Source organism: Mus musculus, chromosome 15, assembly GCF_000001635.26.
Source record: "Mus musculus strain C57BL/6J chromosome 15, GRCm38.p6 C57BL/6J".
Classification (NCBI taxonomy): Eukaryota; Metazoa; Chordata; class Mammalia; order Rodentia; family Muridae; genus Mus; species Mus musculus.
Window position 1 is genome coordinate 34,425,206 of NC_000081.6, and position 18,072 is coordinate 34,443,277.

An 18,072-nucleotide genomic window follows, 5' to 3' on the forward strand; every position below is an offset into this window, starting at 1 on the left:
TTTGTGGCAGTTTCCTCACAGACTCCTTGAGAGCATGGGGCATTGCACATGTCAGCAAAGCTGAGTAGAGAACTATTGGCACCATTCTTCTCTGGGAGCAGGGCTTGTGTCTAGAGAGAGGCTCTGATGTGAATGAGTGCATTGGGGCCCTGGCTGGCCTCTGCCAGCCTTCCTGCACCATCTGACCTTCTAGCTGAACACTGCAGTCCTTCTTTCATAGAGCTCATGCTTTGGTCCTGTCCACATGTCTGGATGAGCCAATTTTTCTATTCATTTAACATATTTATCAGTCAATACCTTGAACAGGTGGATACGAGGCAATATTTCTAGCCTTACAATTTTATCCCTAAATTAAATCCCACAGTTTCCACCTTCCTAGTGGTATCTCTAGTTACAGATTATAATTTCATGTAAGGTTTCTCCTTTTAAAGGGTAGACAGAGGCTCAGGGGTGTCATACAATCAGAAAGTGAAGACTCAGGGAAATGTGCCCCAACTGGGCAATCCTCTGGCCAGACAACCTTGTACAACTCAGTCAGATACATGGCATCCATAGCTTTATTTATTCTCTGTATGTACCTAGCCACGCCCCAAGGGTGTTGTTAGGATTAAAGGGTCATTAACTACTTCAAAAAGCTCAAATTACCTAACCCATGAGAAATGCTCATTATACAACCAGCATGGGGTATCTGGGATCGCTACTAAGAAATATGAAGCTAACACCTATATAGCCATTCTAAAATCAAATGGCAAATCCACCAGGTCCAGTAGGGTCAAAAGAGCTCTGACGGGAACTGCCCCTTGACCTCAGCCTATTTTGGCACAGACTGCAAAGGCAATCATTTTAGCAATGATATGTCTTTAAGATGGATCACTTCCTTACCATATCCTGACGTGACTGCTCTTGATAGCTTCTTTCTACAATAATGGGTTGTTCATCTCCCCACATTTTCCCTAGGGAAGAATGTCTGCAAGTCAACCCAGCATGGCTGTGAGCACATGTGTGTGAACAATGGGAACTCCTATCTGTGCAGGTGCTCAGAGGGCTTTGTCCTAGCTGAGGATGGAAAGCACTGCAAGAGTAAGTGACCAAAACTGGCTCGCTGCTTCCATTTAGTTTTGGAGCAATGGCTTTTTGGAGCATTTTCAGGCAATAGACTCCTTAGCTCTCCTTCTGCCATAGATGTATATGCGGACAGCAACAACAGCCGCCAGAACACCTTTGATTTAGTAGATAGTAAATAGACTGTTTCTGTTCTGTATGCAAAGAGTATATAGAGGATAGCAGCTTGTGAATTACTCCAGTACCCCTGAAATATGCTGGAGAGACACATGCATGGCATCTGAGTCTTTTCTGATTTCCTTTCTATGATGAATCAATAGATTGAGTAATGAAGACAAGCATTTAATGAAGAAAGAGAAACCCTGGGGCTGGAGAGTTAGCTCAGTGCTTAAGAACACTATCTGTTCTTTCAAAGAACCTGGGTTCAATTCCCAACATCCATATGGTACCTCACAGCTATCTGTGGGTCCAGTTCCAGAAGATCTGAGACATATACAAGCAGGCAGAACGCTCATACACATAAAACAAAATAAAATTTAAAAAGAGAGAACTCAACCCCTAACTATCCCCCTACACACACACACACACACACACACACACACACACACACGCACTCACATTAGCATTTTCTGCTGGCCAGGCATAGAAGTAATTTTGCATATATATGCCTTTACTTGCTCTATTTTTTACTTTACTTTGAAAGGTTAGACAGCTGCTTGATCTATATAAAAAGAGAATATTATAATAACATACTGTAGACTGTTTGAAATAAGATCATCCATTTGGAATTGGTACAATTCTCTTATGCAGCCCTACATACAAAGTCTCTTAGCATCTAAATTGCCTATGTATTTATATAAAGTTTGTCTTTTTACTGTTAACCATCTAAGTTTTCCAAAAATCTCTTTTTAAAGTTACATTCTTTAAGTCTTAATAGGTCAGTAGAGTACTGACCTAGTAAGTACTACTAGTAGTACTGTGCTACCAAATAGATACTACTAGGTTCTTTTATTCTATCAGAATTAATATACATAATACCTATTGTGTGTCAAACATTATGGGCCTCAAAATAAAAGATACTTAGTATGTATTGAAGGAGAATTTAGACTAAGAAAGACACATTGTTTTTGATTGTTCTGTTTTGTTAAGATTTTATTTATTTACTTTATATATATGATGAGTACACTGTAGCTGTCTTCAGACACACCAGAAGAGGGCATCAGATTCCATTACAGATGGTTGTGAGCCACCATGTGGTTGCTGGGAATTGAACTCAGGACCTCTGGAAGAACAGTCAGTGCTCTTAACCACTGAGGCATATCTCCAGCCCAACACATTGTTAAATAATTATCTCACCGCATGGGTACAGCATAGGGTACATTGGATTTAAGCAAAATGGCATTTGACACTTTGTGTTAGTCATTATCATAATCCTGCTGGTGTCCACTGACTTGCACAAAGCAGATGCTCAATACATTGACTTTGGTTGAATAAATTAATGTGTTAGGATATTCAGAGAGTAGCTGACACAGCTGGGTTACTGTGTAAGCTTCTTGAAAGAGGAAATGGCTGAGGAGAAACTAAGCATATCTTCTTCTGTCAGTCAAAACATTAGCACTCATGTATCTGAGCCTCCAGCAATAAAGCAAAAGGAACTGCCAAGGTCTAGCCTAATCCAGTGGTTCTCAACCTGTGGGTCATGACTCCTGTAAGGGTTGACAGAACCTTATAATCATAGCAGTAGCAACATTACAGTTTTGAATATAGTTTTATGGTTGGGGGTCAACACAACCTGAGGAACTGTATTAAAGGGTCACGTCATTAAGAAGGTTGAGGACCACTGGTCTAATCCTTTACTGTACTCTGTGCACAGTAAAGGTCTTGCTGCCAGTAATCAGTGTGTGATTTCCTTTACAACGTGTGTATACTGTGTAGCTTATTTAGGGAAATTACTGGTGTTAGTAATTGGGAACTCACAAATAGAAGAGTATCTGGGAAAATGGTAATTGTGATATCCCCACCTGCCTATCCTGTGTACTAGCTGAAGAACAAAAACCCGGCTCTCTAAGTTCACCTATGCCTCCTGCTGAAGTATGCTTTTTTATCCTTTGTATACACATGTTCTCTAACTTTTTAACCATGTGACCTTTCCTTTCATTCCTATAGGATGCACTGAAGGCCCAATTGACCTGGTCTTTGTGATTGATGGATCCAAGAGCCTTGGAGAAGAGAACTTTGAGACTGTGAAGCACTTTGTCACTGGAATCATAGATTCCTTGGCAGTTTCCCCCAAAGCTGCTCGTGTGGGGCTGCTGCAGTATTCCACACAGGTCCGAACAGAGTTTACCCTGAGGGGCTTCAGCTCAGCCAAGGAAATGAAGAAAGCCGTGACCCACATGAAATACATGGGCAAAGGCTCTATGACTGGGCTGGCCCTGAAACACATGTTTGAGAGAAGTTTTACCCAAGTAGAAGGGGCCAGGCCCCCCTCCACGCAGGTACCCAGAGTAGCCATCGTGTTCACCGACGGACGGGCTCAGGATGATGTCTCTGAGTGGGCCAGTAAAGCCAAGGCCAATGGTAAAATGGGATGGAGGTGTGGTTTATATTACTCAAAGTTTGGGTCTTTTAGATTCACAGCTGGTCTTAATGATTGAGCAACCAATAATTGTTGGCTAAGCCATTAAAAATACACCTTGGCAATACTGCCACCTACAGGCCATAATGGGACCCTGGTGATAACTAAATAAAATGGCCTCACAGCCTGGGTAATCGGATTTACCACCTAGTGTGTGAAGTTCAGTAGAGATAATCACCTCAGCAAGTGTTATTTAACTACAACATACAAGTGTTTTAATGCCCTGGTATGTTTCCTCCAGAGTCACCTGAAGAATTTTTTTAAAGATGGATTTCTGGTGGCAACTTTACTGACACTTTTAACTTTTTTTATTTTTATTTTCACATGCATTGGTGTTTTGCCTACATGTGTGTCTCTATGAGGGTGTGAGGTCCCCTAGAAATGAAGTTAGGGACAGCTTTTATCTACCATATGGGTGTGGGAATTGAACCCAGATCTTCTGGAAGAGCAGCACCTAACCACTAAAACATCACCCGGAACCAAGACACTTTAAAAAAAAAATGGAGAAGAGGAGGAAGAGGGAGGGAGGGATTGGGGAGGAAGGGGGAAGAAGGGGATGGGGTGGGGGAAGAGAGAGAGAAGCAAAGAAACAAAGAGGAAAGATTCTCTTTCCAGTTCAGGCTGACCTGAAACACTCGATGTAGCACAGAACAGCTTCAAACTCATTGCCTCAGCCTCCCTAGTACTTGAACTACAAGCATGAATAGATTTTTGATCAAGTCTTTAAGTGAATATTCTGAAGTCATGAAGTCTTTGGATAGAGACCTATGTTGGCAGAAACCTGGCTTTTGAAAAGAACAAAGTTGAATGGGTCCAAGTTCCTATTGCTCCGCAAAGCTCAACTCTTTCTCTGGGGTTTTCCTGACTTTGTGTATTCTACAGGGAGGGTTTGAAGGATGACTTTATTTGCATAGATGTGGAAGAGTGTGGCCTTTGATTCATGAGAGGCCAAAAGCCAGGATGGGTGTTGGAGCTAGTTCATGATGATTATATATGGATTTCATCTGGTGCGATGAGAAGACTCAAGGTCGTAAAGCAGCCTGCTTCCAAGCCAACCTCCTTCAAGTACTGAAGGCGCATTGCTAAGAAGAAGAATGCACGCAGTCCCATGGGAGATTCTCTAGAATCTGTGCCTAAATGGGCCCAGATGTAGATGACTGACAGTTGCTCAGTCTATAAAAAACAGGAGTACTCTTGGATCTATTAGCAAACTCCATCCTCCCTCACAAAATTGCTGATGGTTTCCAAACCATTTTTTTTTAATGAAAGAGTCCATTTTATAGGCTTTTCTTACCTCAGTGTTCAGTCTTTCCCTGACCAAGAGTGAGGGAGCCTTTAGAGTTGTCTATCCCCAGGATCGCCTGATCTTAGTAGTTTATAAAACCGGTTGTTCACTCTAGACTAGCTTGCTAGAGCTCAAGTATAACCCATAAGCCCTGGTAGACTGCATTCTTAAAAAGTACTAGGCAAGAGTCTTTTCCTCCCAAAACAGTAATTGTCCTTTTATTAGATTCATTGAAACTAACCCACCTTACATTTCCACATTCAAATTGCTTCAAATTGCCCAACGACAGCTAGTAAAAGCAGATTATTTAGTTCTTGAATCAGCCAGGCTTATCCAAAATGACATCCTCTTAATGAATTCAGTTTCTCTGGGCGAAACTAAATATGACCTTGAACAAGCAGTTTCCCTCTTGGGAATGCTCCTTTGAAATTTCAGGAAGATATTTTAAGTTTCTTCTTTATCCTGACTGGGAATTCCAGTGGTCTGCAGACTCACCTCTTTATCTTTTCATTTCTGTTCAAGACAATGCCCCACCCCACCCATCCATTCAAGAAAGGTGGGCAGAAGGCAGCTCCATTTGGCCCCAAGACAGTTAAGATTTTTCTCATTTCCTTTTGAGGTTAGACCATCCAAGCACTCAAAAGGCTGGGTCAGGGGGATAACAGCCCAGGTTTCAGGCCAGCCTTAGCTATATGGTAAGGGCCTATTTTGTTTGTAAACTAAATAATGTTATAAATTAACCTGCTTAGAATTTTCCCAGAAAACTCCATTTTACCAAGCTGTGAGACTTTTTTCCTACCGTCCAGAGGCCAATTCAGGAGTACAACGAATATTTGTTACTTGAACCCCCCTTGAGAGCTAATCAATAAATCTGTGCCTTAGGGCTGGTGAGATGGCTCAGTGGGTAAGAGCGCCCGACTGCTCTTCCGAAGGTCCAGAGTTCAAATCCCAGCAACCACATGGTGGCTCACAACCATCTGTAACAAAATCTGACTCCCCCTTCTGGTGTGTCTGAAGACAGCTACAGTGTACTTACATATAATAATAAATAAATCTTTAAAAAAAAAAATCTGTGCCTTAGCTATCTACCCCCTTCTAGACACTGCATCTCTAGAATCCTCTTTTGTTCATAGGTCCACAATAAAAGTGTTAGAAACTATAAATGGGTTGTTAGTATTGATGTTTCAAGTCCACAACTTAATACCTAACTGACTTTGGGCACAGCACAATGTACAGATGGTGGGAATGCAATGGTATCTTACTCTCATTTCTGTTGCTTAGGTATCACTATGTATGCCGTTGGGGTAGGAAAAGCCATTGAGGAAGAACTACAGGAGATTGCCTCTGAGCCCATTGACAAGCATCTCTTCTACGCTGAAGATTTCAGCACAATGGGCGAAATAAGTGAAAAGCTGAAAGAAGGCATCTGTGAAGGTATTATAGAATGTGTCTAAGGTAGACCTTAGTTAGCCAAAGGGCAGCATGAACCCCAGAGAAAAACCTCAAACCGTTTCTTCAGTGCCCAGAAAAATGCCTCCCTGCTGACCAAGTGATACCTAAAAAGGCACTGCACCCAAAAAAATGAAGAGGGAAGACAAGTGTGATAGCTACCATGTCTTGCTGTGCCAAATAGCATACTAAACTTTTTTTTAAGATATATTTTATGTATGAGTGCTCTATCTGCATGTACTCCTGTATGACAGAATATACAGATGGTTATGAATCACCATGTGCTTGCTAGAAATTGAACTCAGGACTTCTAGAAGACCAGCCAGTGCTCTTAACCACTGAAGCATCTCTCCAGCCCCCATTCTAAATGTTTTGATATACTAGTCTTAATTCTCACTAAACCCTAGAGAAGTTTAAGCAAGGAGCCACCACTAAAGAAACCAAAAAATAAGTACTACTTCAGGAAATTTGTGGGGATACCTGTCCTTGAGGGCTCACCATTGAGCATTTAAAGGGTGCCTTCCTGCAGGGACATCTACGTCTAGAATGACTCTCCTTTAGATGTTAGACATTTAATATACTTTTCTCCAGGTCACTAGCTGACCTCGTTATACTTACACATAATACCCATTTTGCCTTTTGGGTTCAGACGCCCTTAAAATCCAATTTAAATGATGCCTTATTCCTCTAAAGCAAAGAACTCTGGAGTGAAGAGAGGACCCAAGGAGAAAGCCTTCCAGATTCCCAAGGGTTGAGCATGCTTTGCCTTGTGGCTTTCATTCCTAGTGAAATGTCTTAGGTAGGTAGGGCTGCAGATTATACTGGGTCTTTTAGCAACTTCAACTTTTTTTCAGCATCACCTTCTTGACATGGCATGGGGGCATTCTTTAGACTTAAGTTCTCTTGTGGAGAGAACTGCTCTAACATAGTCAAACTGCTTTGTTTGAATCCTTGGTGTTACCAAATAACACCAAAAGACCCTGGGTCCTAAAGAGCATGTGTGGAACTATCACTCCCTTTGGCCATCTCTTTCCATTCAGCTCTAGAAGACTCTGGTGGAAGACAGGACTCAGCAGCATGGGACCTGCCACAGCAGGCCCACCAGCCAACAGGTGAGTCTTAAAAGGCACTATGGTCACTTGGGTCTTCTGCCTCAGCTCCCCTGTAGACAGAAGTTGTAAAGTGACAGTTAAGATTTAAATGTCAGCTAGGACCCTTTTCCTCTGACAGACAGGAAAGCTTCACTCTGTCCCTTAGGCCATAGTGGGTAGCTACTATCTCTGCCAAGTGTTTTTGTCACCGTATGTCTCAAAGCAAAGCTCTACAACAAAGCTGGTGGCTGCTTAAGACAGTCACGTGAGACAGACTTGAATCCACTTCTTTCTCTTCACAGAACCTGAGCCAGTCACCATAAAGATCAAAGACCTACTTTCCTGTTCTAATTTTGCAGTGCAACATAGATTCCTGTTTGAAGAAGACAATCTTTCACGGTCTACACAAAAACTTTTCCATTCAACCAAATCTTCAGGTAATTCCAAGTGAACAATCACTACTAGCTAAGGTGCAGCAGCCTTTTAGTTTGCTAACAGACTTAGATTTTAAAGTGGGGAAGAGGAAATTAAGTGCAGTAACTAAAAACTAATGCAGGAGCCATTGTCTCGACCCCCAAGTACACTGTCTCTTCCGTTGTTTGAAGCCAACCAAGCCCTTCACCAGCATTTACTTCCCTGTATCTGGATCCATGGAAAAAGACTTCTTTATGGGTTCCTGTGTACTGATAAGTCCCATTATTATGTCTGGGAAGTGTGGTAAAGACAAAGGCGAACTCTTTTCATCTGCTTTCTCAGGAAACCCTTTGGAAGAAAGCCAGGACCAATGCAAATGTGAAAACCTTATACTGTTCCAGAACGTTGCAAATGAAGAAGTAAGAAAATTAACCCAGCGCTATATCCTTTTCCAGTAGGATACTGTTGTTGAAAATATTTTATCTCAATCAGTGGTTTTTGCCCTGCTTTTGATCATTCAGTTCCTGGGTAAAAAAAAAACACTTTCATTATTATAAGCCTTAATCAGCACTAGAGCTAGGCAGATATCCACCCTCTATGCTAAATTATTTCCCCATCAATAACCCCAAATCATAACTTCCATGTTCCATCTAGGCTGCTCTTAATTCCAATCAGGCAGCCTTCGTAGACATGTATTCATAACTCACCCTATGGCAGCTTCCCCTTCTCCTTCCTCCTTCCATCAGATCCCAAGCCAGGAAAATAACCTCTTTTCTGCCTAGCTTATTGGTTGTAGGCATCCTTCTTTGCCCATCAGGGATAATTTTGGGGAAGGGGGACAAGGTTACATAAGGTCACTTGGGTACGATAGATAGGCTCTCATTCCTGGGCCAACCAGGGCTTGGGGGCCAATATTTAGCATTACAATACAAGCAAAAGACCAAACCTCAATATATTAGCAAAACTTTTCAAATAACTGTGTAGATTGCATTGACAAAGGCATCAACACTGAACCAGGAAAGTGTTTTTTTTTTTTTTTTTTTTTTTCTTCTTCTTCTTCTGTAAGAGGCAGCTAGATAGGTGTTTGAGAGTTGAGGTCAAGCCAAGCTTGACCATTCAAGCAAGCACTTAGCTGTCATCTGCTGGCTAGTGTAGGAAGAATAACAGCCAATCTGGCAACATGTAAAGTGTAAGGGGGAGACACTTAAACCTCTACATTAGGATGGATATACACAGCTCTTCCGAAGGTCCTAAGTTCAAATCCCAGCACCCACACGGTGGCTCACAACCACCAGTAATGGGATCTGATGCCCTCTTCTGGTGTGTCAGAAGTCAGCTAGTGTACTTATGAATAATAATAAATGAATCTTTGGGCCAGAGCAAGCAGGGTTGACCAGAGGTCCTAAAAAATTCAATTCCCAACTACATGAAGGCTCACAACCATCTGTACAGCTACAGTGTACTCAAATACATAAAATATGTCTTTTAAAAAAAAAGGATGGATATACACTAGAAACAAAGTACCTCAGATAGGCACAGTACACTATAAAAGGAAGAAGTTTCAAACTCCATCAAGCCTTTAAACCTTCAGCCCTAAAACCACACAATGGCCCCACAGATGTGCAGATTTTAAGGAGCTGGGTGTGTTCCTTTTTGTTTTTGGCAGCAGAGATCCTTTATATCAATTCTCTTAAGAGATTGAAGATTCTACCAAGCAAACTGGATACAATGATTCATTCTATTGAACAAACTGCCAGCTGCTCTGAACTTAAAATTAGAGTAAGCTTACTAAAGCCAGCTGATACTCACCTCAGTGTCAACTAGTCCATAGGGAAATGGCTTAATTCTGAACTACTCCTGTGCCAACAGGCTTACATAAGAACACACAATTCTCCATGTAAGGGGGTGGTATGACACTGGTCCTCCATGTGGACTGTCTTTCTGATGGTAGATACACAGATAAAGCTGGACTCACTGTCATGGGGGCAGATGATGAGGATTAAGTGGCTTAGAGGGAAGACAAGCATTAACTCTGTAGCCTCTTTCTGTCCCCTTCCCCCACTCCCTAGCTTTTGACTCCCATGCCAGTCTTCTGACACACCTCACACCTTCCCAACTATGAGTGTGGCACTGGCTAGTTAGTTATAAGCAACACTGGTTTGGATAAAGTTTTTTTTTTGTCTTTTTTTATCATAAGGAAAAGTAAATTCAAATTGAATTATCTGGGTTTGATATTTTGAAAATAAGCCAACTGGGCGTGGTGGCGCACGCCTTTAATCCCAGCACTTGGGAGGCAGAGGCGGCAGGTGGATTTCTGAGTTGGAGGCCACCCTGGTCTACAAAGTGAGTTCCAGGATAGCCAGGGCTACACAGAGAAACCCTGTCTCGAAGAAAAAAAAAAAAAGAAAGAAAAAGAAAAGCAGCTTAACATGAACTACTTTTTATAGTCTTAAAGGCATGTTAGATTACTATAAATGTACAAGAGTTTTAATATACTGGAAATTTTTGCAACTTGTTAAATCAAATTGTACTTGATTGTAAGTTAAAACAGGTATTCCAGACTCCTTTTCCTTAATTTGAGATTTACTAGAAGAAATGACTCAAAGAATGGAAGCTTTGGAAAATCGCCTAAAATACAGATGAAGACCAGAATTGCTTTTATGTATATTTGTACACCATCTTAAAAAGGATTTTGACAAAGGTGGTAGAGCCTCCCACCATAAGCAGACCTACAAGCTGTAAAGCAAAATACAACCAGTACAGGAGACACTGGATTGCTTGACTGCTGGACAGAGAAAATGGAGACACTGAGGTGTCTAAATTCAATGAGGGTGGGGGGAAGGAATCCTGAATTCTGAGTTTACCATGAGAATAAATAAGCTGCGCAGTGTAGTGTTCCACGGTGTACTGTGGACATAATTTCCTTCTACTGCAACACTGAAATTTCATTTTCGGCAGAAAACTGACTCCACAAATTGCTATTTTTTGTACTGGAATTTACCTTGATGTGTATATGGACATGTGCATAAGTCACAGAGACATATGTTCTGTAATAAGTTGGATTTCTACACAATATTAAAATTCACCATTCCAGAAAATAGTGTTGAGTAAAATTCCTAGTTTAAATTTGATTAGGGGCCATGCTATTTACTAGTTGTTAACTCAGGCTGCCTCAAACTCCCAATTCTCCTGTTTCCACCTTCAGAGTACTGGGAACACAGACGCATATGGTACCAAGCCCAAGCTTAGCTTAAGTATAAACTATGTATACATGAGAAAAGCCAATATAATCAGAAAAAAGCAGGTTTAGCGTTTGCATATATTTTTTAAGCTCATCAGCTCAGCAGTCACTGACTTGACTAGTGATGTTATTAATGTGGAAATAGAGGTCCTTGCATGCTGCTAGGGAAAGTACAAACTAGCAGGTTCTGAAAACAGACTTTTAACTATAGCACTGCCATTTGAGATCAAACCGAATGGTCTTAACGTATACAAGGGAGACCTGCAGAGAAATGTCACTAGTTAGGAATAGCCTAAACATCAGAACTGATTCACCGTGTGGTCTGTATCACAGAAATACTATATACTTACATAAATATCCATGGTGAAGCCCAAAACTAAGGTGGGTTTTTGAGACAGGGTTTCTGTGTGTAGCCCTGGCTGTCCTGGAACTCACTCTATAGACCAGGCTAGCCTCGAACTCAGAAATCCACCTGCCTCTGCCTCCCAAGTGCTGGGATTAAAGGTGTGCACCACCACTGCCTGGCTGGGTTTTTTTTTTTTTTTTCTTTAAAGTAGGATTTCAAGCATCCCCAGCTGGCCTCAAACTCACTATGTAACATATGGCCTTTTTAAGGTCTCTTGCTTCACCTAAGTGTTGAGGATTATAGTCATGCACCACCATAACTAATTTACCTGGTGCTAAGGATTGAACCTCGGAATTCATGTGGATCAGGAAAGCACTCGTAACTGTGCCACATTCCAGCCCTCAAATCAATGACAATTTGGGAAACAGGGAGCTCCTTGAGTTCAAAGCCAGCCTGATCTATATACTGAGACCCTGACATCTAGCATTCTGGTAATTCTATGAATTAACATATACATTGCTATGCATGGACATATTAATTTGCATATCAAGTGCAAGAGATAAGTGAAAGGGAACTTATACCACTTCAAGAAAGCACTCAGCTGCCAGGCGTGGTGGCTCACGCCTTTAATCCCAGCCGGGTCTACAGAATGAGTTCCAGGACAGCCAGGGCTACTCAGAGAGACCCTGTCTCCAGACAAAAAAAAAAAAAAAAAAAAAAAAAAAAAAAAAACAAAAATGCACTTAGCTTTACAGAGGACAGACAAGCCGCTGTTTTTTAAATTATGAACCTTTCATATTCAAAATACTATAATTAAATTTATACTGATACTTAAAGTGCTTTGACCAGAATGTTCTCCCAAAAGGTGGGTGGAACAACATTTACCAGGCTTCACTCCATTGAGTAATTTTTCTAGAGGTCAACATTGTGACTCAAAATAAATGTTGCTACAAAGCATTAATTTGGATGATACAAAGATTAAGGTATAAGTCACAGGGCTTCAAGTTGGCTACTCTTTGTTCAACCTCCCTCTAGCTGCATAAAACCATCCCTACCACTTTTTCCTTGATGCCACATATAACACACAAGCCCGCAGCCAATCCCCACTATTGATTAGGGACTAGACAGAGTATCTACTGCTGAACTGAACTGGGTTCCCACACCAGGCAGCTGTACTCTCACCAGTTAATTCCAGGTACAAGCTATCAAATGCTTCATCCGGCATACTCACATGCAGACATGGTAAGTAAAAAGCTTAAGGTTTCTTAAAAAAACAGAAAAAACTCACAGGGCTGGGGAGGTGACATGGCTCAGCAGCTAAGAGCACTGGTTGTGCTTTTCCAGAGGACCCGGGTTTAATTCCCAAACAGCCACATGGCAGCTCACAACTGTCTGTAACTCCAGTTCCAAGGTATCACACTAACATACATACAGGCAAAACACAGGCGCACATAAAATCTTTCGAAAAAATTATGCTTGTTCAGGTGTTATCAGCATTTTTAAATTTCATTGTTGGCACTAACCTCTTTAAGCCTACATGTCACCTGTAACAAACGTCACAGTGCTCTTGTCATAATATTGAGCACATACACATTTAGCAAGTCTCAAAACATTTTTTATATACATCTTTTTTTAAGTGAAGCATGGCTTGGCGGATAAGTGCACTGTTATCAATCATCTGTGACTCGGTTCCTGAGGACCCAAGAGCAGCAACTGGCCTTTTAAGCACTAGGTATACACATGGTGCACTTAAACGCACATAGGCAAAACAAACACACACACACATTACTAAATCTTTGTGCTGGAGGGATGGCTCTGCAATTAGGTGCACTTGTTTTTGCTGATGAACCAGGATCTAGGGAATTCAATGCCCTCTACTGGCCTCAATGGGAATCAGGCATGCAAGTGGTACACAGACAAGCACAACACCCATACATGCAAATCTTCAACAAACACTTTAGGCATACATTCGAATGAATACTGTATGCAAGTGCCCAGAGTCTAGAAAACAGTGTACAGCAACCCTCAACACCTTAAATGCTCAGTGTTAGCTGTGACAATTTTATTCTTCACCACCAGTCTCTCACAAGATGGGGCCTGGGAGGATTATACTGAGTAGATGAAGACCACTGTTTGCTTTGACTCTGAACCAGATGGAATAGCAAGTTAAATGGTAAGTGGACACAATATTGAAAACTACTATTAACAAGACAAAACGCTTAGCCGGGCGTGGTGGCGCACGCCTTTAATGCCAGCACTTGGGAGGCAGAGGCAGGCGGATTTCTGAGTTCGAGGCTAGCCTGGTCTACGAAGTGAGTTCCAGGACAGCCAGGACTACAGAGAAACCCTGTCTCGAGAAAAAAACAAAAGACAAAACGTAAAGTTCCAGACTAGACAGTCATAAATCTAATGGGGAGCTGCTTAAACACTGGGAAATATTTACTCAAATTTATGTGACCTAAAGTTGAAAACGCTGAATCCTTACTTCTCCATAGTTCAGTAAGAATCAAATGTGACTAATGCTATTTAAACAACAAAAAATATCAACTTTAACTAGGTTAGACTTTCTTCCTATAGCAAGCTCAACCTGTGTCTGCCAGTGTTGCTTGCAGTTAACATATTCTATACTCACCCAGTAGAGCTGTGGATTAAATCCAGCTGGCTAGAATCCCCTGCACGTTTATGGTTTTTTGTTTGTTTTGTGGGTTTTTTTTTTTTTTTTTTTTTTTGGTTTTTCGAGACAGGGTTTCTCTGTATAGCCCTGGCTGTCCTGGAACTCACTTGGTAGACCAGGCTGGTCTTGAACTCAGAAACCCACCTTACTCTGCCTCCCAAGGCATGCGCCACCACGGCCGGCTTCCCCTGCACATTTAAAATGCCACTTTTTACAACCCCTGATGTGGGACAGTGACCTTTCCTCCTTAGAAACAGCAGAATGGTACTTCTTACAGATTCTCCATGAAACACAGCAGAGTAAGTTGTGTCTCCTACCACATAGCTTTTAAACGTTCCTTTGCATTTTAAACCCTTCTTGCAAACACAATGACTACACAAAAATTTAAAAAATTATCTCATATTATCACTACCTACAAAGCTCTAGGAAAAAAAAATTAAATGCTTATAGCCAAGTCACAACACAGGAACTCTCCATATTTTAAGGAACTAAGTAGGAAATAGTTAATTTGAAAATAGTTCTAAATTATTCAAAATAGCATGCAAAATCCACAGCTTTGGTCCATCACAAATCATCCCATGCCTCTCAAACATACCCAAAAATACAATGCAAACACCCTGAGACTAGAACCCCGAGCCTGTCTTTACAAGGCGCTAGGGATAACAGCTTAGAAGCTTTCTGTGCAAGTTTGAGGACTGAAACTGGACCACCAGCACCCATATAAAATAAACAGTGGGTGCCAGCCTGCAATTCTATCACTTAGGGTGTCCAGAGAGGCTCCCCAGAGGAAGTTAGCTAGACTAGCTGGCACTGCCAAACTCTAGGTTAAGTGAGAGATCTTACCTCAGTATATAAAATAGTGATTAAAAACACCAAATGACCTTCTGATTAGATATTATTGTATCACCACAAATGTGCATTTCAATATTGAAAATATACACTCAAACACTTCTCTGGTCCACACATTTTGCATAGTGATACAGTGTACAATCTTTTAACAAAACCCCAGCAAAATGAAAACCAAGCAGTATAACTTCTCACCCAAGTCTTGCCTGTGGTTTCAAGAAAGCTAAATGTTAGAAAGCAAACAGACACCATGTTTTTCAAAAGGAGCTCTGGCAAAGTTTTATTAAAGGAAAACTTTCTTGTTTACTTCTCACCAGTCTGTTCTGGCATGCTTCTAATAATATCAGAATCACCTAGAAAATAAAATAATAGTTTTACAAGTCATTTAATGGCAACTAATAATTAAAGAATTCCCCTACTTGTTCTTTAGGTAAGAAGGCAGATTAGCACTACGTGCAAATTGTTTCGGCTATCACTCTTAAAATCACTTAAAAATACCTTAAAATCTCAGCCATCCTATACAAATAATGAATCAGATGGTCTGTCACCAGCATTTAGATAACCAGACTGAAGTAAAGAACTAGGTCTGGGGACACATGCATGGTCTTACTATAGCGAATGTCTAGCCTGTCCTGATTATCACAGAATCAGAACAGCGAGAATATTCGCAGTGTTCTACAAGGCAACTAAAATTTCTAAGCTCAAAATAAAATAGAATGCAGGCATTTACCACAAACTATTTATCCCCAAGCAACAAAGAGGTGGTAAAATTTTATCTCGTTCACCTTCTACCAAACTTTTCTTCCCAAGGGGGGGTATGGTAAGAGGGGTTGAGAGGGGTAGAGGGACAAAGAGTTTCACTGTGCTGCCCCAGTTGTCCTAGAACTTGCATTAAACAAAATTCTTAATATCAAAGTTGAACCAAAGCCACTGTCTAATAAGCACTTACATTAGAAAAAAATATAATTTTAAAAACATACCTGGGTCAATGATAGCCAGTGTGCATACTCTGTAGTATTTTCCACACGCTGTGCCCAGTTCAATATTATTGCCACTGTAGTGATGGACCCCAGTTTTAGCCAACATGGCATAGTACTCTATTTCAGATTTCCTTAGGGAACAACAAAAAGTCAAATAAAATGCCATACCAAGGTACTGACAGACTTGTGACAAATTGGTGAGGCCTTTTTAACAGTAACTAAATCACTTCCAACTCTTAAAAAAGATTCTAGCTGTCCTGATTATCATGGATCCTTTACTAGTGTATTGTGATAATTAAATACCTAACTTTTTGGAGGTAGTATCCAATATTAAAGTACATTGTATTCATGTTTCAATTTACTAAGTTTAAAATGTGTAAGTTACTTAAAAACTAGAAAAGGGTATAATAGACATAAAAAAGCCAATGCTGGCCTGGAGATATGGTTCACTGAAAGCTTGTACTGCTCTTAAGAAAGTTCAGTTTCCAGCATTCACATCAGCCACCTCACAACACCAGGAGAATCTCGTGTCAGCAACAAGTATATACTCCATTTTAATCAAACGAAGGCAAAGAATAATAGGAAGGTGGAGTGGAGGGTCAGAAACCTAAAAAAGTAAGCCCTCTTAAACCACCTACTATACAGTGAATACTACATAAGGGCTGCTGATAATATTACCCAAAAAATAAATACTTCAGTGCCAAGTTAAAGGATACAAATTGTTAAGATTTGAAAGTTCCACAGAACCTTGAGCTTAGAATGTGGCCCCACATACCAACAGTGCTCCAAAGTGCTTATGAGAAATGAACTTGAAGCTCCAGCCTGGACCCACTGAGTCTGAGCTTGTAATTTAGTAATGAATGTCTACGCTGCCACTATGAATCGACTGGCAAAGGTTTAAAATAAGACCAAACATTCCAAACTCTGCCACTAAGTATAGACACCTACATAAAAGGCTGAAGAGGTGTACAATTGCCATAGAAAAATCAAGGAGCGTATACTACACAAGCTTCTTCAGCTTACTTAAAATACTTGTTAGGTTCGAGTTAAAATAGTTAATCAAGAATGAACGTGTTCAGAAAATTGGACCCTGCCAAATAGGTGATTTCATGATACCATCACCTCCATAATCCAGCCAGAATTTTTCTAAACTAAAACAGGCACATGAAGCGGAGTGTTAACACTTCAAACCTTGAAAAATTCGGGATCGGGCTTCCCCCAGTCTGCGTGTATCATTTGTATACCTCCTGTCACACAACGTGCCTCAAAGGTACATTTACAAAAAACACACACAAAGCAAGGTCCAAACATCAGAAAGCAACCATCATTATTCTTCTTCCCAATGCTGGATACTGCACAGTGAATTTACAATAGGCTGCACACATCCAGGTTCCCTCCATTACCTCAAAGCTGGACAGTTGTTGGCAAGGATAACCAACTTCGCTTTGCCTTGTCTGATCATCTTCAGAGTCTGCTTGTAGCCCAGCACGTACTTCCCACTTTTCATAACAAGTTGGAGCCTAGAGTTGATCGACTCCAGAGACTTTTTCTACAATGCAAACGTTTGAGACTTGAACACCACTTGCAGTCATCTAAAACCAAACTCAGTTCCAGATTTCTGGAACTGAACCCTTTCATGATGTCTGAGACCATACAAAGAGCCTCTCGGATTCACTTTGAGACCCTGAAACGTCAGCGACAAGTCGTCCACCCAGTGTGCTCAAATCTATCCGCCCCGGCCCGACCCAGCTCTCCACGTGAACCGGCTTCCGGGCCCGATCGGCTTCACTCACCGTCTTCTTTGCGGCCACCATCTTCCTGCCTTAGGTGCGGGACAACCCCCAACCTAGCATACACAGAGGACAGAAGAGAGGATTATAATCCAGAGCGTCAAACACCAGCTAGCGGAGCTCCCCGAGCCGCCTAATCGTTTACCCCGCAGAGCTCACTCACCAACACCAGCCGCCAAGATGGCCGGGGAGCGAGAAAGGAAGGAGCTCCCACAATGCAAAGCTCTTCTAGGCCGACAGAGGATTGTGGGACCGG

At 41.3% G+C, this 18,072-nt stretch overlaps 2 protein-coding genes and 1 non-coding gene across 5 annotated transcripts in view; 1 reads left to right on the top strand and 2 right to left on the bottom strand.

Moving 5' to 3' along the window:
- Positions 1 to 11,037, top strand: part of Matn2 (matrilin 2) — a 129,562-nt gene extending 118,525 nt beyond the window's left edge. Inside the window, exons 13-19 of one of the 2 annotated variants that reach the window (NM_001358780.1) lie at positions 958 to 1,080; positions 3,229 to 3,642; positions 6,267 to 6,419; positions 7,475 to 7,546; positions 7,828 to 7,962; positions 8,282 to 8,380; positions 10,527 to 11,037. In NM_001358780.1, coding sequence (NP_001345709.1) covers positions 958 to 1,080; positions 3,229 to 3,642; positions 6,267 to 6,419; positions 7,475 to 7,546; positions 7,828 to 7,962; positions 8,282 to 8,380; positions 10,527 to 10,582 — 1,052 coding nt within the window. In that variant the 3' untranslated portion in view covers positions 10,583 to 11,037. The remainder of the gene's footprint in view (positions 1 to 957; positions 1,081 to 3,228; positions 3,643 to 6,266; positions 6,420 to 7,474; positions 7,547 to 7,827; positions 7,963 to 8,281; positions 8,381 to 10,526) is intronic. The other variant, NM_016762.2, reaches the window with a different exon arrangement.
- Positions 11,038 to 15,299: 4,262 nt separating this feature from the next.
- Rpl30 (ribosomal protein L30) lies at positions 15,300 to 18,071 on the bottom strand. 2 transcript variants are annotated; one of them, NM_001163485.1, is made up of 5 exons: positions 17,980 to 18,071; positions 17,820 to 17,872; positions 17,430 to 17,575; positions 16,027 to 16,157; positions 15,300 to 15,399 (listed from the first exon to the last, which is right to left on the bottom strand). In NM_001163485.1, the coding sequence occupies exons 2-5, from the start codon at positions 17,838 to 17,840 to the stop codon at positions 15,350 to 15,352; spliced, it is 348 nt and encodes a 115-aa protein (NP_001156957.1). In that variant the 5' UTR covers positions 17,841 to 17,872; positions 17,980 to 18,071; the 3' UTR covers positions 15,300 to 15,349. The 2 variants fall into 2 exon arrangements, with proteins under 2 accessions (NP_001156957.1, NP_033109.1); NM_009083.4 differs by having other exon boundaries at positions 17,820 to 18,020.
- On the bottom strand, positions 15,586 to 15,717 carry LOC115488553. Its single transcript, XR_003951672.1, has one exon. It is a non-coding gene; the product is annotated as a small nucleolar RNA SNORA72 (small nucleolar RNA).
- Position 18,072: the final 1 nt, after the last annotated feature.

Excerpts from the sequence above, each read along its gene's own strand:
- Rpl30 (NM_001163485.1), bottom strand. The coding sequence starts at position 17,840 with ATGGTGGCCGCAAAGAAGACG. Across the intron at positions 16,158-17,429 it reads AACAACTGTCCAGCTTTGAG|GAAATCTGAAATAGAGTACT; the intron begins GTAATGGAGGGA and ends TTGTTCCCTAAG. Across the intron at positions 15,400-16,026 it reads ACTGGCTATCATTGACCCAG|GTGATTCTGATATTATTAGA; the intron begins GTATGTTTTTAA and ends TTTATTTTCTAG.